This window comes from Bufo gargarizans, chromosome 2 (assembly GCF_014858855.1).
Source record: "Bufo gargarizans isolate SCDJY-AF-19 chromosome 2, ASM1485885v1, whole genome shotgun sequence".
Lineage (NCBI taxonomy): Eukaryota > Metazoa > Chordata > Amphibia > Anura > Bufonidae > Bufo > Bufo gargarizans.
The window spans coordinates 656042224-656061914 of NC_058081.1; the positions used below are offsets into that span (position 1 = coordinate 656042224).

A 19691-nucleotide genomic window follows, 5' to 3' on the forward strand; every position below is an offset into this window, starting at 1 on the left:
CTATCTATCTTATCTATCTCATATCTATCTAATTCAAATTCAAAAAAGCTTTATTGGCATGTCTAAGTAAAACATTGAGCATTGTCAGGGAATTAAAGGGGTGGATGTTGGGTTAAAGGGACAGAATAGAAGTATAAGAGTCTCAACATGTAGTAAAGGGGTGGGGTGGAGTTGTAGGGGAATTACAGTCCATGGTATCATATCTATCTATCTATGCATTGAAATACCAGATCTGTCTCTCCGGTGTCATCCGGAAAAACGTATCCGGTATTTATATATTTATTTTGTTATTATATATGCATTTTTAAAGGTCTGCGCATGCGCAGACCAGAAAACTGGATCCGTTTTACCGGAACACTTAGTACCTGATCCGGCACTAATACATTTCAATGTAAGTGATCAGTATTTTTGGCCGGAGAGAAAACTGCAGCATGCCGCGGTATTTTCTCCATCCAAAAAACGTAAGAGGGACTGAAGTGAAGACATCCTGATGCATCCTGAACTGATTACTCTCCATTCAGAATGCATGGGGATAATACTGATCAGTTCTTTTCCGGTATAGAGCCCCTGTGACGGAACTCTATGCCGGAAAAGAAAAACACTAATGTGAAAGTACCCCTCTAATATACACTCACCTAAAGAATTATTAGGAACACCATACTAATACAGTGTTGGACCCCCTTTTGCCTTCAGAACTGCCTTAATTCTACGTGGCATTGATTCAACAAGGTGCTGATAGCATTCTTTAGAAATGTTGGCCCATATTGATAGGATAGCATCTTGCAGTTGATGGAGATTTGAGGGATGCACATCCAGCGCACGAAGCTCCCGTTCCACCACATCCCAAAGATGCTCTATTGGGTTGAGATCTGGTGACATTTTAGGACAGTGAACTCATTGTCATGTTCAAGAAACCAATTTGAAATGATTCGAGCTTTGTGACATGGTGCATTATCCTGCTGGAAGTAGCCATCAGAGGATGGGTACATGGTGGTCATGAAGGGATGGACATGGTCAGAAACAATGCTCAGGTAGCCCGTGGCATTTAAACGATGGCCAATTGGCACTAAGGGGCCTAAAGTGTGCCCAGAAAACATCCCCCACACCATTACACCACCACCAGCCTGCACAGTGGTAACAAGGCATGATGGATACATGTTCTCATTCTGTTTACACCAAATTCGGACTCTACCATTTGAATGTCTCAACAGAAATTGAGACTCATCAGACCAGGCAACATTTTCCAGTCTTCAACAGTCTAATTTTGGTGAGCTCGTGCAAATTGTAGCCTCTTTTTCCTATTTGTAGTGGAGATGAGTGGTACCCGGTGGGGTCTTCTGCTGTTGTAGCCCACCTTTCTTTCCCATTCTGACATTCAGTTTGGAGTTCAGGAGATTGTCTTGACCAGGACCACAACCCTACATGCATTGAAGCCACTGCCATGTGATTGGTTGACTAGAAAATCGCATTAATGAGAAATAGAACAGGTGTTCCTAATAATTCTTTAGGTGAGTGTAGATCAGATAAAAGACTGGAATAATGAGCGTCTCCTGCGCTGCGCTGTGGAGTCCATTGTAGCTGTATATTACTAATAATATTAGTCATCCCCCCGGTATAATGAGTACAGCAGGAGGTTCCATTACATTACACTGAGGCGTCTGACACAGTATATATCTGTGTGCTGTCAGCACGTGAGGAGCAGCAGGTCTTTTCCGGTCTGACCAGTACACTGTGACAACCCTCCTCCTGTCCCGGTGTCACCCTCAGGAACTACATTTCCCATGCACCTACAGGAAGCCCCCTCCTTGCCTCTTCCTCCTCCTCCTCCTCCTCCTCCAGGCATTGCTGGATCCATCCTCCTCCACACTTTGCAGACGAGGAGGGGGAGACAATCAGCCTGGCACCAACAGGAGGGGGAGAACGAGGAATGTAGTAAATCCCCAGCCATGGTGAGGGAGGAGGCACAAGGCATCTGTGGGGCCTGGTGCATGGATGTGTCCAGCCTGGTCCTCTAGAGACGAGCATCCTTCATCCTGAGGAGGAGGAGGGAGGAGAGAGTGATTCAGGCTCTGTGAGATGATGAGACTCCTGGCTGGCATGGAGCACCGGAGGCTTTGAGGCTGCCTCCAGGAAGGTACCTGCTTAGGGCTTTTCTCAGCACCGAGGGAGGGACAACTGCAGGTCAGGAAGATGGAGATCTTGGCTCTTGCAAGTACAAGCGGCGTCTTGCTGATGCTTCTGCCCTGCTTCCTGCCGGCTGCCGCTGGGCACATGGCCATTAAAGTGCCCCTGAAAAATTACCCAGGCCTCGGCGTGGTCCACAGAGCCAGGAGGTCGGCAGAAGAAGACACCGGGCAAGACACCAACTTCTTGGACATGAAAGACAACCTGAGAGGGAAGTCTGGCCAAGGATATTACGTGGAGATGAGGATGGGCACTCCTCCTCAGACGGTATGTGATCCCGGCTGTGTGCCAACACCTGGATGTGGTAAATCTCGGCGCGGCGTCCGGTGCCATAAGCTGTCTGTGCAGGGGACAAAAGAGACCTTCAATTCGAAGGGGGGGGGTTTGGGCTGATCATTCGGCCAGGCAAATTCTGCACGTGCCTAAGGAATCCCATTAATGTGTCGCTCAGCAGATTAACCCTTTCAGCGTCCGTCGCCGTTTTATATTACGCTATATAGTAAAGTGCGCCATATTGGCGTCCGGCGCTTTGTGTTGTACTGTGCAGAAGAAGTCTTCTGTATGGGTTGTCCAGTCATAAAGGTTACGTTTCCTCACAGTGGAATGAAAAGTTGAAGCAACTTTCTAATAGGCGGTATTCATTTGCAAGATCTTTGCTTGCTGTCAGTGAAAAGTTTCAGCTTGTCATGACAATGTGCTGGGCGCGCAGGTTGAAGGCTTCATTTGATTACAACAACTTATCCCCTATCCAAAGGATAGAGACTGTCTGATTGGTGGAGATCCGACCGCTGGGGCCCCCTTAGATTATGAGAATAGGGGCCCATGTTCCCCTTTGAATTGAGCGGTGGACACACATGTGCACTCCCGCTCCATTCAGCTGCCGCTAGCACTCACCTATCTCCATCAGTCCCAGTGGACACAAAGGCGTGTCTGCAGCGCCATTCAGACAGGGGGCACCCTTCTCTCGTAATCAGGGGGGGGCCCAGCCTGCACCTCTACATAATTTTGACGTTTTGTTCGCTAGTGGTTTTTGTATTTTTTATATTAAGCCTTAATCAATTTTAAGACAGGTGCACAGTTACGGAATAGCTATCAGTACTTTTCAGCAGAGTTAGTGAAAAGACATGCCCAATTTATTCACAGGCACAGGTCTCTCAAAGGGGTATTCCCATCTCAGACATCGCTGGTATATGCCATCAGTGTGAGATGTATTGGTCCCACCCCTGACAGTCCCATAGTCATGAGTGGAGAGGTGGTCATGCTCTCTGTTCACTGCTATGGGAGTTCTGAACATAACCGAGTAAGCACACTTAGTTTTCGGACACCCGATAACGGTGACTGGGGAGCGCACCGCACCTGCACAACCGCCTCTCCTTTCGCCGGAGTTAGGCTACTTTCACACTTGCGGCAGGACGGATCCGACAGGCTGTTCACCATGTCGGATCCGTCCTGCGGCTATTTCGCCGTGCCCCCGGACCGCCGCTCCGTCCCCATTGACTATAATGGGGACGGGGGCGGAGCTCCGGCGCAGCACGGCGGTGCACGGAGAAAGCCCACCGGACTAAAATTACTGCATGTCAGGCTTTTTAGTCCGGCGGCTTTCTCCGTGCACCGCCGTGCTGCGCCGGAGCTCCGCCCCCGTCCCCATTATAGTCAATGGGGACAGAGCGGCGGTCCGTGGGCACGGCAAAATAGCCGCAGGACGGATCCGACATGGTGAACAGCCTGTCGGATCCGTCCTGCCGCAAGTGTGAAAGTAGCCTTAGGCTCCATTCACACGTCCGCAAAATGGGTCCGCATCCTTTCCGCAATTTTGCGGAAAGGGTGCGGACCCATTCATTCTCTATGGGGACGGAATGTGCTGTCTGCATCCACATTTGCGGATCCGCACTTCCGCATCCGTGCTTCCGTTTCCGCAAAAAAATAGAACATGTCCTATTCTTGTCCGCAATTGCGGACAAGAACAGGCATATTCTATTATGTCAGCAATGTGCGGTCCGCAAAATGCGGAAAGCACATTGCCGCTTTCCGTGTTTTGCGGATCCGTGTCTCCGTGTATCCGCAAAACACATTGCGGACGTGTGAATACAGCCTTAGCACTCGGCGATTTAGGGAACTCCCATAGTGTAGAATGAAGGGCGGCCGCGCTTGCGCAGTGCACTATCCTTCACTTCGGGGGCCCCATTCTGGAGATAGGAGCAGGTCCTAGAGGTAGGACCTGCACCTATCTGACATTGAAGTCATACCTTAGCCATATGCCATCAGTGGCTGAGATGGGAATACCCCTTTAATACATTTTTGTACTTTTTCCGGCAGTTCGTGAGCGAAAATATCAAATGTGCGCCAGTTATGTCAACTGTAATTTACACCCTCCCGCTAAGTTCACACTCTTGTGTAGTGTAAAAATTCACAAATTATAGCACAGATATGACTTGCCCCATAATTGGCATCTTTTTTTACACCATAAAGCCTCAAGCACACGACCGTTGTTTTGGTCCGCATCCGAGCCGCAGTTTTTGTCCGCATTCGTTGCTCCGTTCCGTGGTCCACAAAAAATATATAACCTGTCCTATTCTTGTCCGTTTTGAGGACAAAAATGGGCAGATATATCAATGGCTGTCCGTGCCGTTCTGCAAATTGCGGAACGCACACGGACGCCATGCGTGTTTTGCAGATCCGCAATTTGCGGACCGCAAAACACACAACGGTCGTGTGCATGAGGCCTAAAAGTGATGTAAAAGCTGTTAATGAATCTGCCCCTAAGTCTTGTAACGAGCCACATCCCCACATAGCCAGGACAGACTTTCATGCTCTGGAAGTAAGCAGAGTTCCCGTTCACTTACTACAAGCAGAGATTTTGTAATTTGCAAGGATTAGAAAACTACATATTTATTTGCGTATATGTCGGAGCTCTGTCTTCAGTTTTCATATAACTTTTGACATGTCAGTACGACATATCAAACGTTTTGATCGTTGGGGGTCTGATCGCTAGAATGAGGACAGAGAAGTCCTTGCATATCATGCTTTGTACCCTCAGTGCAGAGACAGACCCATACACTTTCTATCGAGTGCGATGTGTGCCTATCTTCGTTCTAGTGATCGATGGGGATCTCAGCGCCCAGACCCCCACTGATCAAAACTTTTGATATGTCTCTATGACATATCAAAAGTTTTATGAAAACTCAGTGACCCTTTAAGAATGTGTCCATTCACCGACAGCAAACAGGGATCTTGAACAGGAATTTGAATAAAGTAATTTAGAAAGTTGTATAGGTGACGTTTTTAAAAAAGCAGTGTGTAAACCTGGCCGTATAAAGTACGGGTTACTAAGCCACCAGTGAGGAAAAAGAGGATTATTAGCCAATTGTCACACCTGTATTAAGGCAAACGAGGCGACAAATGCTCATTCCGGATAAAGGTGCCGCCAAATACCCAACAAAGGTGCCGCTGATCACCTGACCAACGAGCAAAACGCTCAGTTGTCAGGGGATCGCATCTCTCATGCAGCAACTAAAATTATCATTTGGTGGGAGCAAAATGCTAAGTGAGTGGGGGATGAACGATCGAAATAACGATCGTTCGTCTCCCTTTCACTTTGCATCGAGCCGCGTGACAGGCACCTTAAACGAGCGCTGATCAACTTGCCTATCATCGATCGATCGAGGTTGATCAGCAGCAATAAATATATTGCCAGCTGAGACATGCCACCACCCCTCTGTGCCCACCAGATTAGATACCCTTATAGGCGGTGGGACGTCAGTAGAGTTGTGTGCGTCTTGGTAGGGAAATGAAAACTGGAATGTGGAGGAACAAGCAATCTGGTAAGTGAAGCATATTAAACGCTGACCTGAGTTTAACCTTCACATCTGTTCCTCCCTAGTTCAGCGCTGGCAGAGGAAGCCGCTTCTGGAGCGCCCCTCCTATAGTGCCTCCTGTCACTGCCAGAATTATGCTCAGGAAAGGTGTTTCTACAGAACGCTTTTCCCATAATTATTCCAATGACATGGATCTAATTAAAGAGGTTTTCCCCCCAAAAAATAAAAAAATGGCACCTAGCAGGCGGCAGTATAAAATAAGCAAACAAACCCATCACTTACCATTTAAATGTCCTACCGATCCAGCACCGTGGGGCCTTCAGCCGCCATTATTCACATGACCGCTGCAGCCAGTCTGTTGCCTCAGAGATTATGGGAGGTTTTATACATCACTTTTTGGTGTACTGTATATCTGTCGCAGACTCGGTCTCCTTCCACGCCACTTATGCCAGATGGCAGGCCCGTCTCTTTTATCATTTTCTACACCAGTTTTTGGCGTAAAAAATATGTAAATCTACCCCAGCAGGAGAGCTGTTAGGCAGCGGTGGTGGATGTGGCTAAGTAATATATAGGCCGGCACCTCTACATTACTTAGGCGCATCAAGCGCCAGCGCAGGGGTATTAAGGCCGGTGTCCATAGCTCTGGTCTTAATAAATAACCCACATGTATGTGCATTAACGGTGCATGACCGCAGGGCCCAGTGTTTGGTAGCAACGGTCATATGAACGATAGAATTGGTGATGCCGCAGGACTGGCCAGGGCTGGAGCGGCATTACTGGAGCGTCTGGTCATTTAAAACATTAGTAAAGGCGCATTATACATGCTGAAGAAGAAGGCAATTATTGGGAAGGAACTGTTCCTTCCCGATAATTGCCTGCTTGTCAGAGGAGGTAATAGCTGCGTTTCCAGGCAGCAATCACTTCTGCTGTATGGAGAAGAGGATCACTACTGACATTGCTCCTCCCCATACAAATTCATTGTTTCTGAGCAGCAGATTAGTGTTTATTCAGGACATTTTGCTCCCAAAAATGGTGATTCAGGTGTCTCTAGAAACAATGAATTCACGCTCGTTCATCGGGGGGATTGGCGGCACCTTTGCACATTTTGGCCCAGTAATAGTCCCATGTAAATGTGCCTTAAAGGCTATGTACACTATTATTTTTTTTATGATTGCATTTTACTCATTTTTGGCTTAAAATCATTTTTTCAATTGACCTTTATTAAAAATATTGAGCCATTCTGTCACAAAGGGTTAACTGTTTTTCTTACTGTGTGACTGATACTTTCACTTTCCCTTTCACTTTGTGATGGTCAATTAAAAGCCTAATCTCTAAACTACTGAGCGGTCATAAATACTTATTTAAAGGGATTCTGTCACCACATTTTACCCCCTACAGTAAAACATAGCTACTTGTAGGTCTCCCTGAGCTGTATTAAATGATGTCCTTATTAACTAATAGTCTTGATTTATTTCTTTATAAAATCGATTTTAGTGATAAGCTAATGACTTACATAAGGTGCCCAAGGGGATGTCCTTTCCTAACTTGGTGCCCGGCCACACCCCTCAGTCCGGTGCCCAGCGCCGCCTTTCTGAGTCCAGCGCCGCCTCTAATATAATATATTCAAGAGTCTGCGCCGGTGCGGACTACAGGTAATGGCATCGTAGAGCGAAGTGCACATGCACTCAGGAAGGCGGCGCTGATCCTGGTGAGAGCCCTGAACGGATCTCACAAACGGAAAGCCAAAACGCCAGTGTGAAAGTAGCCTTAGCTACATTCATATCAGTAAGATAAGAACTGAGCTATAATGAGTCTTTATATTGCCCGAGAGCAGAGATAAGGAGTCCGTCTGCTCCCCAGATGACGGAAAAGACAGAAAATCCACAGACTGCTACTGCAGCATCTCAGCTCTGTACAGAAAAATGGACGCCATATTTTTAAGAAAGACCAATTAAAAATAGTATTTTTAGCTCAAAATGAGTACAATGCAATAATAAGAAAAATTGTACCCAAAGGTGTACATAGCCTTTAAGGATTTTTTGTTTATTTTTTTCTTTTAATCTCTGTGTCACAAGGGTGTCAAGAGCCACGTCTGACTCCGTTATACCCGGGGTCAGGAAATCGCAGCGGGTGGCTGCGCACTCTATGTCTAAAGATAGGGCTGTTTCTATATGGTAGCTTTCTGGGTTTGCCTTGCAATCCTTTTTGGCTCACTCAGGGATCCGTAGCTTCTCCTCCTCAGCTGTTTCTTGTCTGTCACTCCCAACCTCCTTATATTCCCCTCTCCCACTTCTCTGGTTGCCAGATATAGAGCTTCCTGCCTGGACTTCTATACTGACCCACTGGAGCTGTGTTGCTGCGTTCTCTGGTTGTTGTTCCAGAGCGTTACCCTCCGGATCCCTGTTGGGCTTTTGTTGTCCGCTGTTGTCGCCCCTCCTGGGATTATATGTTGTCTGTATTGTCTGTCCTCTCCTTGGTGTTTTCCTTTAGTGTTAGTGGTGCGGATTAGTGTTCCCACTACGTAGGGCTCATCTTAGGGAAAGCCAGGGTTTAGGCACGCGATCGGCGTACGGGTGAGGAACCCGTCTAGGGACGTCAGGGCAGTCAGGTGCCAGCCGCAAGGTGAGTCAGGGGTCACCACCTTTCCCTCTCCCTTGGACAGGGCCTTCCCATTTCCCTCCCTTTGCGTCACATATGTGATCGGCACGCCGGTCATGATACTCAGGACTCCATCAAAGGGATTCTGTACCTTTTTATTACTGAAGATTTATGCTTTGTATAGGTCATCAGCATCTGATCGGCGGGAGTGCTCGCAGTAGTGCCGCAGCCTTTTCGCTGTTTCCTGCAGGCCAGTGACATCACAACTATGGGGCCCATTTATGTACTGATATATGCCACCTTTGTGGCGTATAGCAGTCGCAGGTTTTGTCGCATTTTGCAACACAATCACCGACTTTTCCCCGCTCACGCCATTTTCCCAACAGGTCAAAAAAGGGGGCGTGATGTGGGCGTAGAAGAGGGGGGGGGGGACAGAAGGCCATCTCTTTAATCATTTTGTACGCCAGTTTTTGGTGTACAAAATGACTTAAACCTACGCCAGCCATGGAGCTAGTGTTGATTTTAGATTGTCGCACATCCTGCTGGAGAAAGCGCCAACATTATGTAGATGCCTGCACCTCCACATAATTTTGTCATTTTTCTCCAGCAGCGCAGAGACACTTAAGACCGGCTTGTAAGTCGCCGGTCTTAATAAATGTGCCCCTGTGTATGTGGACTGGGGCGCTGCTCAGCACTGTTGAATTGAATGGGGTTGAGCTGCGCCTAGGCCACATGACATAGTGGTGACGTCACTGGCCTGTGGGAAACAGCGAGAAGGTTACAGTGCTACTGCGAGAAGGGAATAGAGAAGGACCGCGGACAGTTTTTCGGAGAGTGCCTCTAATTGTCAGGGATCGTAACCCACCAGATCAGGTTGCGCACGTCATGCACAACACTGGAAAAGCGTATATGGAATAGCTTGTGCGATATCGAAGCCGCTCCCTTTTGCCGCGGGCATCCAGAGTAGGTCCCGATGATCAGAGGTAAATTTAGGTAAAAAATGGCAGTACTACCGGGGCGTTAAGATTTAACCACACTTTATTTTATATTAAACTAGACATAAACAAAGTGATCGGGTCTTAGTTTAGCTACGCGTTCCGTCGGCTTCTTCAGGCTGACCCAGAAGAGTGGCACACACCAGGATTTATACAAAAAAAAACAGGAAATGACATCATTGGACTGACAGGTTCAGTCCACAAATACATTTGTTAGCATAAATAATTAAAAACATTGTGTAAACATATTATATAAAAGCAATAAATGATTGATAGCATGTAATTATATACAGTATATACATATACAAATGTGCATAAATATATATGCATACACATATCTGAAATACAGCGAAATACTGTATAGATTCTAATGTACTAATAAAAAAATTAAAAAAAAGGGGAGGGCTGACATAAAATTATTATTTATGATAGAAGCTCTGTTAAAATAAAAGACTCTGTTAAAATAATTATTTATCATTCTATAGTGAATATTTATTCGTCTATATAGTAAGTGCTTGTGGTCGGAAGCCTGAATATTATTTATTTAGTATGTTCTATGACTTCATTGCGACCTTCAGGTACCAGCGTCTGCAGGCGAAATATCCAGTAGGATTCTTTATTTACTAAATGTCGGAATCATATTTTGGTGTTTGGAGGAATCCGGTCGATGGTGGTGAGTTTTAGAACAGATATATTGCGGTTGCGCTGTTTATCAAAATGTCTAGTAACGCTATGGTGTTGTTTTCCATTATTTATATTACTTCTATAGGTTTTTTTAATCTGGTTCTCATACATATTGCAGGGTGCAGGGACACCCCAAAAGATAGATAACAAAGGATGAGCCGCAGTCCAAGTGTGTTTTTATTTTAAAATTTTCCCCTGTGATAGATGAAGTAAAATCTGAATGTCCGGAGGAGATGTTCCTGTGTTCACATCGGTGATTTCTGTCGGCAAGCTGAATATTTTAGTTTATTTTTTTTTTTAAACAATTCAATATACTCGGTGCCAATATGTTTTTTAAAGTTCTGTTCCTTCTGTATGTGATATTTAGTTTCTTTGGTAATATTTTTTTCAGAATGGGGTCATTCAGTAGAATGTTCCAGTTTTTTGTGAAGATGTTTTTTATTTAATTATGGGCAGTGTTATCGGTGGTAATAAAATTATATTTGAATTGATCTTCACTTTTATTTTTGTTTATTTTTCTATTCCCTGTTAGACAGTCTTTTTGAGTCAGAAAACAAGTTTTTTTCTATGCTGAGGATAACATTTTCGATGGGTATTTTTTCTCTTTAAATCTTTTTTTTTTTTTTTTGTAGGATTTTGGCTTGTTTGGTGAAAGCTTCAGTTGTGGTACAATCTTTCCTTATCCGGCGGTATTGTCCGTATAGGATATTCTTTTGTGATAATGGCTGCTTTTGGAAATGTAAATAACTATTTGTGTCAGCTTGTTTAAACTGTGTTCTGGATCCAATTGTGTTGTTGTCAGACCGAAATAGTGTGACATCTAAGAAGACAATTTCATCTCTAGAAAAATTTGGGCAAAAGTGAATGCCCCAGGAGTTGTTGTTCAGTTCTTCTACAAAGTCAAGGGAATCTTTTTGTGGTCCTTTCCAAATAATGAACACATCATCTATGTATCTTTTATAATACATGATGGACGAGAAAAAGTCAGGGACTGTGCAATACGTTGTAGTTCAAACGGCCCATAAAGAGATTGGCATAAGATTAGTGCCACTCGAGTGCCCATCGCATAGCCCTCTTTCACACGGGCGAGATTTCCGCGCGGGTGCAATGCGTGAGGTGAACACATTGCACCCGCACTCATTCCGGACCTATTCATTTCTATGGGGCTGTGCACATGAGCAGTGATTTTCATGCATCACTTGTGCGTTGTGTGAAAATCACAGCATGCTCTATATTGTGCGATAATCCACGCAACGCAGGCCCCATAGAAATGAATGGGGTTGCGTGAGAATCGCAAGTATCCGCAAGCAAGAGCGGATGCAGTACAATTTTCATGCACGGTTGCTAGGAGACGATCGGGATGGGGACCCGATCATTATTATTTTCCCTTATAACATGGTTATAAGGGAAAATAATAGCATTCTTAAAACAGAATGCATAGTACAATAGCGCTGGAGGGGTTAAAAAATAATAATAATAATTTACCTCACCTTAATCCACTTGTTCGCGCAGCCGGCATCTCTTCTGTCTTCTTCTTTGAGGAAAAGGACCTGTGGTGACGTCACTACGTTCATCACATGATCCATCAGCATGGTGATGGATCATGTGATAGACCATGTGATGAGCGCAGTGACGTCACCACAGGTCCTTTTCCTCACAGATGAAGGCAGAAGAGAAGCTGGGCTGCACGAACAAGTGGATTAAGCGGAGTTAAATAATTTAACCCCTCCAGCGCTATTGTACTATGCATTCTGTATTAAGAATGTTATTATTTTCCCTTATAACCATGTTATAAGGGAAAATAATACAATCTACAGAACACCGAACCAAAATCCGAACTTCTGTGAAGAAGTTCGGGTTTGGGTACCAAACATGCCGATTTTTCTCACACGTGTGCAAAACGCATTACAATGTTTTGCACTTGCGTGGAAAAATTGCGCGTGTTCCAGCAACGCACCCGCATCTTTTCCTGCAACGCACCCGCAACGCCCTTGTGAAACCAGCCATAGAGTGTCATTGAATTAAAAAACGTTATTGCAAATAATAAACTCAGTTCCTTTGAGAATGAAATGAATCTGTTCAATGTGTTTATGTCTAGTTTTATACTAAAATAAAGTGTGGTTAAATCTTAGCGCCCCGGTAGTACTGCCATTTTTTACCTAAATTTACTGGTGCTACTGCGAGTGCTGCTGCCTTCTCAAACAGCTGATCGGCGGGGGTCCCGGGTGTCGGATCACCACCGATTAGATAGTGACGACCTATCATCAGTAATCAACAGGTACAGAACCCCTTTAAGACCAGGTAGTGATAAATATTCTTATTTTCTAATCAGTTTTTATTTTTCTGTAGTTTTTTGTTATTCTATTTTCTGTACATAATTATGGGTGCAGCCATTTTGCTTGAGCTTCTGTTAGGCCCCTTTCACACCAGCGAGTATTCTGCGCGGGTGCAATGCGTGATGTGAACGCATTGCGCCAGCACTGAATCCGGACCCATTAATTTTAACGTCTGTGTACATGAGCGTTGGTTTACACGGATCACTTGTGCGTTGCGTGAAAATCGCAGCATGTTCTATATTCTGCATTTTTCACGCAACGCTGGCCCCATAGAAGTGAATAGGGGCTTCGCGAAAATCGCATCACATCCGCAAGCAAGTGCGGATGCGATGCGTTTTTCCCAGATGGTTGCTTAGAGATGTTGTTTGTAAACATTCACTTTTCTATCACACGCGTGAAAAACGCATCAATGCGCATTTTACCTGCATGATAAAAACTAAACAACTGAACGCAATCGCAGGCAAAACTTAATGAACTTGCTTGCGAAATCGCGCATTTTTCACTGAACGCATCCGGACCTAATCCGCTCACGCTCGTCTGCAAGGGACCTTAAAGCGTCCACATGGACTATAGGAACCTGTAGAATGAAGATATTCATTGACATCTATGGGAGAGTGCTGTGGACATGCTCAGTTACTTGCATTTAGCTCATTGTGCAGGGAGGGGGAGTAATAAGCTGTGTTTATCACCTATTGCTAATGGTGGATTCTGTGTTATCTGCACATATAGGTGTCACTTGTCATAGTAATCCTGCCTATGATTATAATGAAATGACTCCAAAGAAGTAATCTCTCCAGAACAAGAAGTGTCATTCTGTTACGACTACGAGGCCTTGTAGTCAGGATTTTTTTTTTAAATAGGTAATAACATAGACATTTTAAAAAGTCACCAAAATGTTTTAAAAATATGTTTAATACAGTCATTTTTTCTGATCACACAGTCCCTTTAAATTAGGTATAGGTGCTACTACAAAGGGGTGCGGGTATGTACAGAAGGAAGTTTACAAAGTGGGAGATCTAGCCAACATACAAAGTAAAAAATAAATAAAAAATTGATGGCAGAGACAACACTACAGAAAAAAAAAGCACAGGATAACTGAAATGTATGTCTACTAAAAGAACGTGCATAGTAATAAAATCTAATATACAATGTATATTTAATATAATATTAAGTCAAATGCACTTCAAGGCATATAAACTGCAGAGATCCCCATGTGATGTGAGCCAGGGGCATTACCGAGCCCCGTATTAAAGAACATATATATATCCGTAAATTTCAGCCTATAATTTAAAAGGGCAGGAGAGGCTTCTATGGCAACATTTCTGCAAAGATGGGACTAATGTTATTACTATTAATATATTCTGCTCATCTTAATAACATCGCCGCCAACTGCTGTCTATTTCTGCACATCTACTTTCTTGTCCGACGGCTCATTTCCACAGATTTCTGCTGGTCAGAATCGAACATTCTAGTCCTATAAACAGAACAATCATCTTTAATTATCATCCTTTACTGTCTCCTTTTTATGGTAATGTCTATAGTAGTTGCCGGTCATGCACGCCCCATTTGGTTAGGGTGTGCATCACGGGACTGAGGGGGGTATCACATATAAAGCACAGTGCACCCCGTGCATATGTTTTCTGGGATTTTAATATGGATGTCCTATCCTCAGGATAGGTCATCAATACCAGACCGGTGGGGGCCGACAACAAGGATTCCCGCTGATCAGCTGGTTGAAGACACACCGTGCCAGCGCTGCCTTCTCTTCATTGTTTACCTGCTCGCTGGCGACATCGCAGCGGTGACCAGTGTAACTACAAGAAGCCGTCCCATTCAGTTCTATAGGACGGCTCATTCCTATTGAAGAAGCCCCACCGGGGACAGTTGGTTGCTAATGTCTGTAAAGCGCTGTGGAATATAGCAGTGCTATATAAGTGCATTAAAAAAAAAAGTGTATAAGAACGAGCCATCCTATAGAAGTGAATGGGACGGCTTCTTGTAGTTACACTGCTCGCCGCTGCACTGTCGACGACGAGCAGGTAAACAATGAAGAGAAGGCAGCGCTGGCACAACGTGCGGCCTTCTCTTCAACCAGCTGATTGGCGAGGGTGCAAGGCGTCAGACCCCCGCCGATCTGACATTGATGACCTATCCTGAGGAAAGAAGAAAGTAGAGGACCGGCACTCCCAAGTTGCTGGTGGGTTGAACTTTATTGGTCACTTTTCAAACATCAGACAGTGACGCGTTTTCGGCACCTATAGTGCCTATCTCAAACTGTGAACAAGTTTGAGAAAGGCACATACTGATCTTTGAAAAGTGACCAATAAAGTTCAACCCACCACAACCTGGGAGTGCCGCACCCTGATTTTTTACACACAGTGCCGACCGATTTGGATGACACTATCCTGAGGAAAGGTCATCCATATTAAAATCCCAGAAAACCCCTTTAAAGAGGACCTTTCACTAGAATAAAAAATCTAAACTAACTATACAGACATGTAGAGCTGCGCCCAGGGACCCCCCTGCACTTACTGCTATACCTGGGCGCCGCTCCGTTCTCCCGGTATAGGCTCCGGTATCTTCATATATTAGGCTTCACCCAGGGGAACCTGCCGGCGTCTCCTTCTCCCATGCTGTAGCGCTGACGAATCGCAGCGCTCAGCTCATAGCCTGAGAGAAAAAAAAGCCTCTCAGGCTATGAGCTGAGCGCTGCGATTGGCCAGCGCTACAGCATGGGAGAAGGAGACGCCGGCAGGTTCCACTGGGTGGAGCCTAACTATGAAGATACCGGAGCCTATACCGGGAAAACGGAGCGGCGCCCAGGTATAACAGTAAGTGCAGGGAGATCCCTGGGCGCCGCTCTACATGTCTGTATAGTTAGTTTAGATTTTTTATTCTAGTGAAAGGTCCTCTTCAACAATGGCCTGTCTCGTTTTTTTGTTTTCTTAACCTCCCCTTAATGCCGCCTTCCTATTAATTCCAGAAATATAATTTTTATTTCTCTAGCCCCCCCCAACACTCAAATTGATCACACCACGACCCAGTAACACCAAGCATCACAGGGTAAAATAACCCAAATAACAAGTGTGCATCAGGATCACAGATGCGAAAAAAGTAATAAAAATATGTATGGTAATGAAATTAAATACAGACCACAAGGCAGCACCAACCCCATGATTCTGCTATAGCTTTCTCTGGGTGGTATACATTCATACGTACATTTCGCCTATAGCTTCCTCTGGGGATATATATACATACTGTGGGGATTTGCTCTGGTAGACAGGTTAGCGGACGCAGTATAGAGGCAAAAACCAGGTTATAAATCAAACTTCTGTGTTTTATTCACACTCAGCAAAACATAACAGTCTTGGTGCTTGTTCATACACAGCAAAACAAAACAATGTTCACCTGGAAACCTAGGTGTCAGTTCACACCCGGCTGAATGCTCAGCCACAGAAAAGTTCACTGGCAGGCTTCCAGGCGGCCTGCATGCCTGTTTGCAGTCTTCAGCCTTCAGCACAGAGGACTCCACAGCTTCACTGTCAGATAGAGGTAGATCCACACCACCTGATAGTGCTGACTGCTTTATAAGCCTGCCAAGACCCGGCCTGGAACGTGGGGAGTAGCCACCCACCCAGCACTTTGACTACTCCCAGTAAAAGCCGTCCCGGACCAGATTTACAGCCATACTAAACAGCTGAAGTGTCAGACTGCAATCTGCAATAATGACACTTGAGAAAAACCGTCTCTTACCTCACAGAGGCCAGGAACCTCGGAGACACATAGCGACCATCAATGACGGCCCCTTGTTCCTTCCTACAATACATATGTTTCGCCTATAGCTTCCTATGGGGAGTATACATACATATGTACATTTCGCCTATAGCTTCCTCCGGGGGTATATATACATGCTGTATCGATCACTGCTTCTTTTTGGGCAGACTATTAGTAAATTATTAAACAATGTTATACACAGCAGCCAATCTGAGGAGGCAATGCTGTAGGGCATGGGAGGGTGCAGCAGACTGAACCAATCATTTGAGAGGGGGCGTGTCTCAGACTACCTCTGCATCCCTGTACGCGCTGTAAGTAAACTGTAGTCACAGACCACAACTCTGCCCTAATTGAACCGAGTTAAAATGCACCCAAGGAGTAAAATCTGAAGAAAATAAGTAGCGGGTGATCGTCCACATAGGTACTGACTTATATATCATTTTTAGCTCCCGACTGGACAGTCACTTTAATTGTTTCTAGTCCTTTTTCTGATGCAGGGCAGCTGGATTTTCCATCTCAGAGCTTCTTCTCAAGAAGTACAGTATTATTCACTGTTGTGCTGCATGGTGAGATTCCCCGGAAATCAATGCCACGTCTGAAAAATCCATGTGTCAGAGTTTCTAGACCTCGGAAATTATTGATCAGTGCCAAAGGAAAAGGAGCTCAGGCAGATTACCCACCCGGGGCCCATCGTGTGGTCTGAGCTCAAACTGGTGTTTATTCCCATTTGTTTATAGGGCACCAACATGATCTGCAGCAATGGCCGCCTTTCACATAAGTCTGTCCCCAGGGACTGTCTAAGGCTACATTCACACGACCGTACGAATGAGTCCGAATTGCGTAAAATTGCGCAACGGGTGCGGACCCATTCATTTCTATGGGGCCGCAAAAGATGCGGACTGCACACCGTGTGCTTTCCGCATCCATTGCTCCGTCCCGCAGCCCCGCAAAAAAAAATAGAACATGTCCTATTCTTGTCCGCAATTGCAGACAAGAATAGGCATTTTCTCTGACAGCCGCGGCATGTGCAGTCCTCAAATTGCGGAACACAATTGCGGTCCAGTGTCCGTGTTTTGCGGATCCGTAAAACACCACATTTGTGTGAATGTAGCCTAATTCTGATATCTCAAACCCACACACATATACTCTAGGGACAATTTCATAAGAAGCCGATAAACCTATCAGTATATTTATAGTGTGGGAAGAAACTCAAGTACCTACAGGAAACCCATACAAAGCCTATTGTAAGAGTTCAGAAGTTTTCTCATAGTGGGAAACCTCCTTTAAAGGACCATTATAGTCTGTACGAGTTCTGTTACTTCCTGAAGAAAACATTTTCCACGTATGTTCAATAAATAATGCATAAGTATATAAGTACAAAAGCAAAAAACAAACAATGCAACAGCACTCTGCAAACACAAATAATCAAGTAAATACAATAGTGCCATACTCAGTGCTAATGCTACATTATGAATGAGAGATTCTTGGCAAATACATTTTGTAAACAATTTTTTGTGCCTGTCCGCCTGTGTCAAGGCGATCTCTTTAGGACAGTAACACTAACACTAAGTATATATAATGTAATAGTCTATAAGTATATATAAAATAAAAGTATAGAAATGTATATAATGTAATACTACATAAGTATATATAATCAAATAGTATATAAGTATCTATAATGTAATAGTATAGAAATATATATATAATCTAATAATATATAAGTATCTATGATGTAGTAGTATATAAGTATATACAATCTTAATAATATGTACAGTAAGTATAAATAATGTACTCATCCATGATTATATACAATCTAATAGTATATAAATATACCGTATTTTTCGCCCTATAAGACGCACCCAGGTTTTAGAGGAGGACAATGAGAAAAAAATATTTTTCATTAGACCTCAGATCAGACCTCACCTAACAGCCCCAATCAGACCCCCAATGTTAATAAGACCCCAACAAGACTTCAGATCAGACCCCCAATGTCAATTCCCCCCAATCAGAACTCAGACCCCAATCAGACCTCATATCAGCCTCAACTGCCTCTCATATTAGCCCCCAGCAGCCCCCATTGCTTCATATCAGCCCTCAGTAGCCCCCATTGCCTCTCATATTGGCCCCCAGCAGCCCCCATTGCCTCATATCAGCCCTCAGTAGCCCCCATTGCCTCAATGACAAAGCTCAAAGATCAAGCGGTGCTTGAGAAAAACTGTTAATGGGTTAAAATATGTTCCCGGTCTTAGAGAACCCCTTTAAACACAGTTATTATCAAATCATAGATCTCTATTTTCTGGAGACTGACCCTCATTTTAATTCTTCTACATAGAATGATTGGAAATTCCAGCATGTCTTCTCGTGTGTAGGCAGAGATACCCATGAACTGCAGACCTTTACCTGTTGTAAATCAGATCAGCCCCCATTGCTTTATGTTTAATAAAATAAACCACTTACCTCTCCTGCTCCTGGCCGCTCCTCACCGCCTGCGCTCTTCTTCCTCCTGATGTCGGCTGTGCTGTGAACCTGCGCGCACAGCATGAGGTCACAGAGCGCCCTCACGCTGTGCGCAACCACTGCACAGCTGACAGCCGAGGACCAGGAAGCGGTGAGTACAGAGCCTTCACCGCTTCCTGGTCCCCCGGTACTAATGAGCGCTTCCATAATGGAAGAGCTCATTAGTATTCGCCCCATAAGGCGCAGGGGCATTTCCCCTCCCATTTTTTTTTTTGGGGGGGGGGAATGCATCTTATGGGACAAAAAATACGGTATATATAATCTAATAGTATATAATAAGTATCTATAATGTAATAGTATATAACTATATATAATCTAATAATATAGTATATAATAATGCCACTATGGGGGGCATTATTACTGCTGGGGGCCACTTTAGGGGAAAATATTAGTGCTGGGGCCAATATGGGTGACATTATTAATTCTAGGAGCCACTATGGGGGACATTATTAATACTGGGGGCAACTATGGTGGATATCATTATAAATCCTGGGGCCACTATGAGGGACCTTATTACTGCTGGGGGCCACTATAGGGGACATTATGTATACTGCCAGGGTTGGGATTTAACTAAAAAAATCCAATAAAATGCATCCATTTTAATGGCCATTTTTAGAAGCCCTAAAAGGAGGCAAAATGGTCATGAAAAACTGACAGCTCATGTTTCATGTAGATATAGATCACAGCAGATTTTTTTTGTCTTGATCAATATATTTTTATTTTTATTTCAGAAAAACAGGAAAAGCGGCAATATGTGTAAACGTTTTCGGCTCGCAGGCCTTCATCAG

At 44.5% G+C, this 19691-nt stretch overlaps 1 protein-coding gene across 1 annotated transcript in view; it reads left to right on the forward strand.

Moving 5' to 3' along the window:
* Window positions 1-1850: 1850 nt before the first annotated feature.
* Window positions 1851-19691, forward strand: part of BACE1 (beta-secretase 1) — a 55702-nt gene continuing 37861 nt past the window's right edge. Inside the window, exon 1 of the mRNA XM_044282248.1 lies at window positions 1851-2451. Within this exon, the coding sequence (XP_044138183.1) occupies window positions 2191-2451 (261 nt within the window). The 5' untranslated portion in view covers window positions 1851-2190. The remainder of the gene's footprint in view (window positions 2452-19691) is intronic.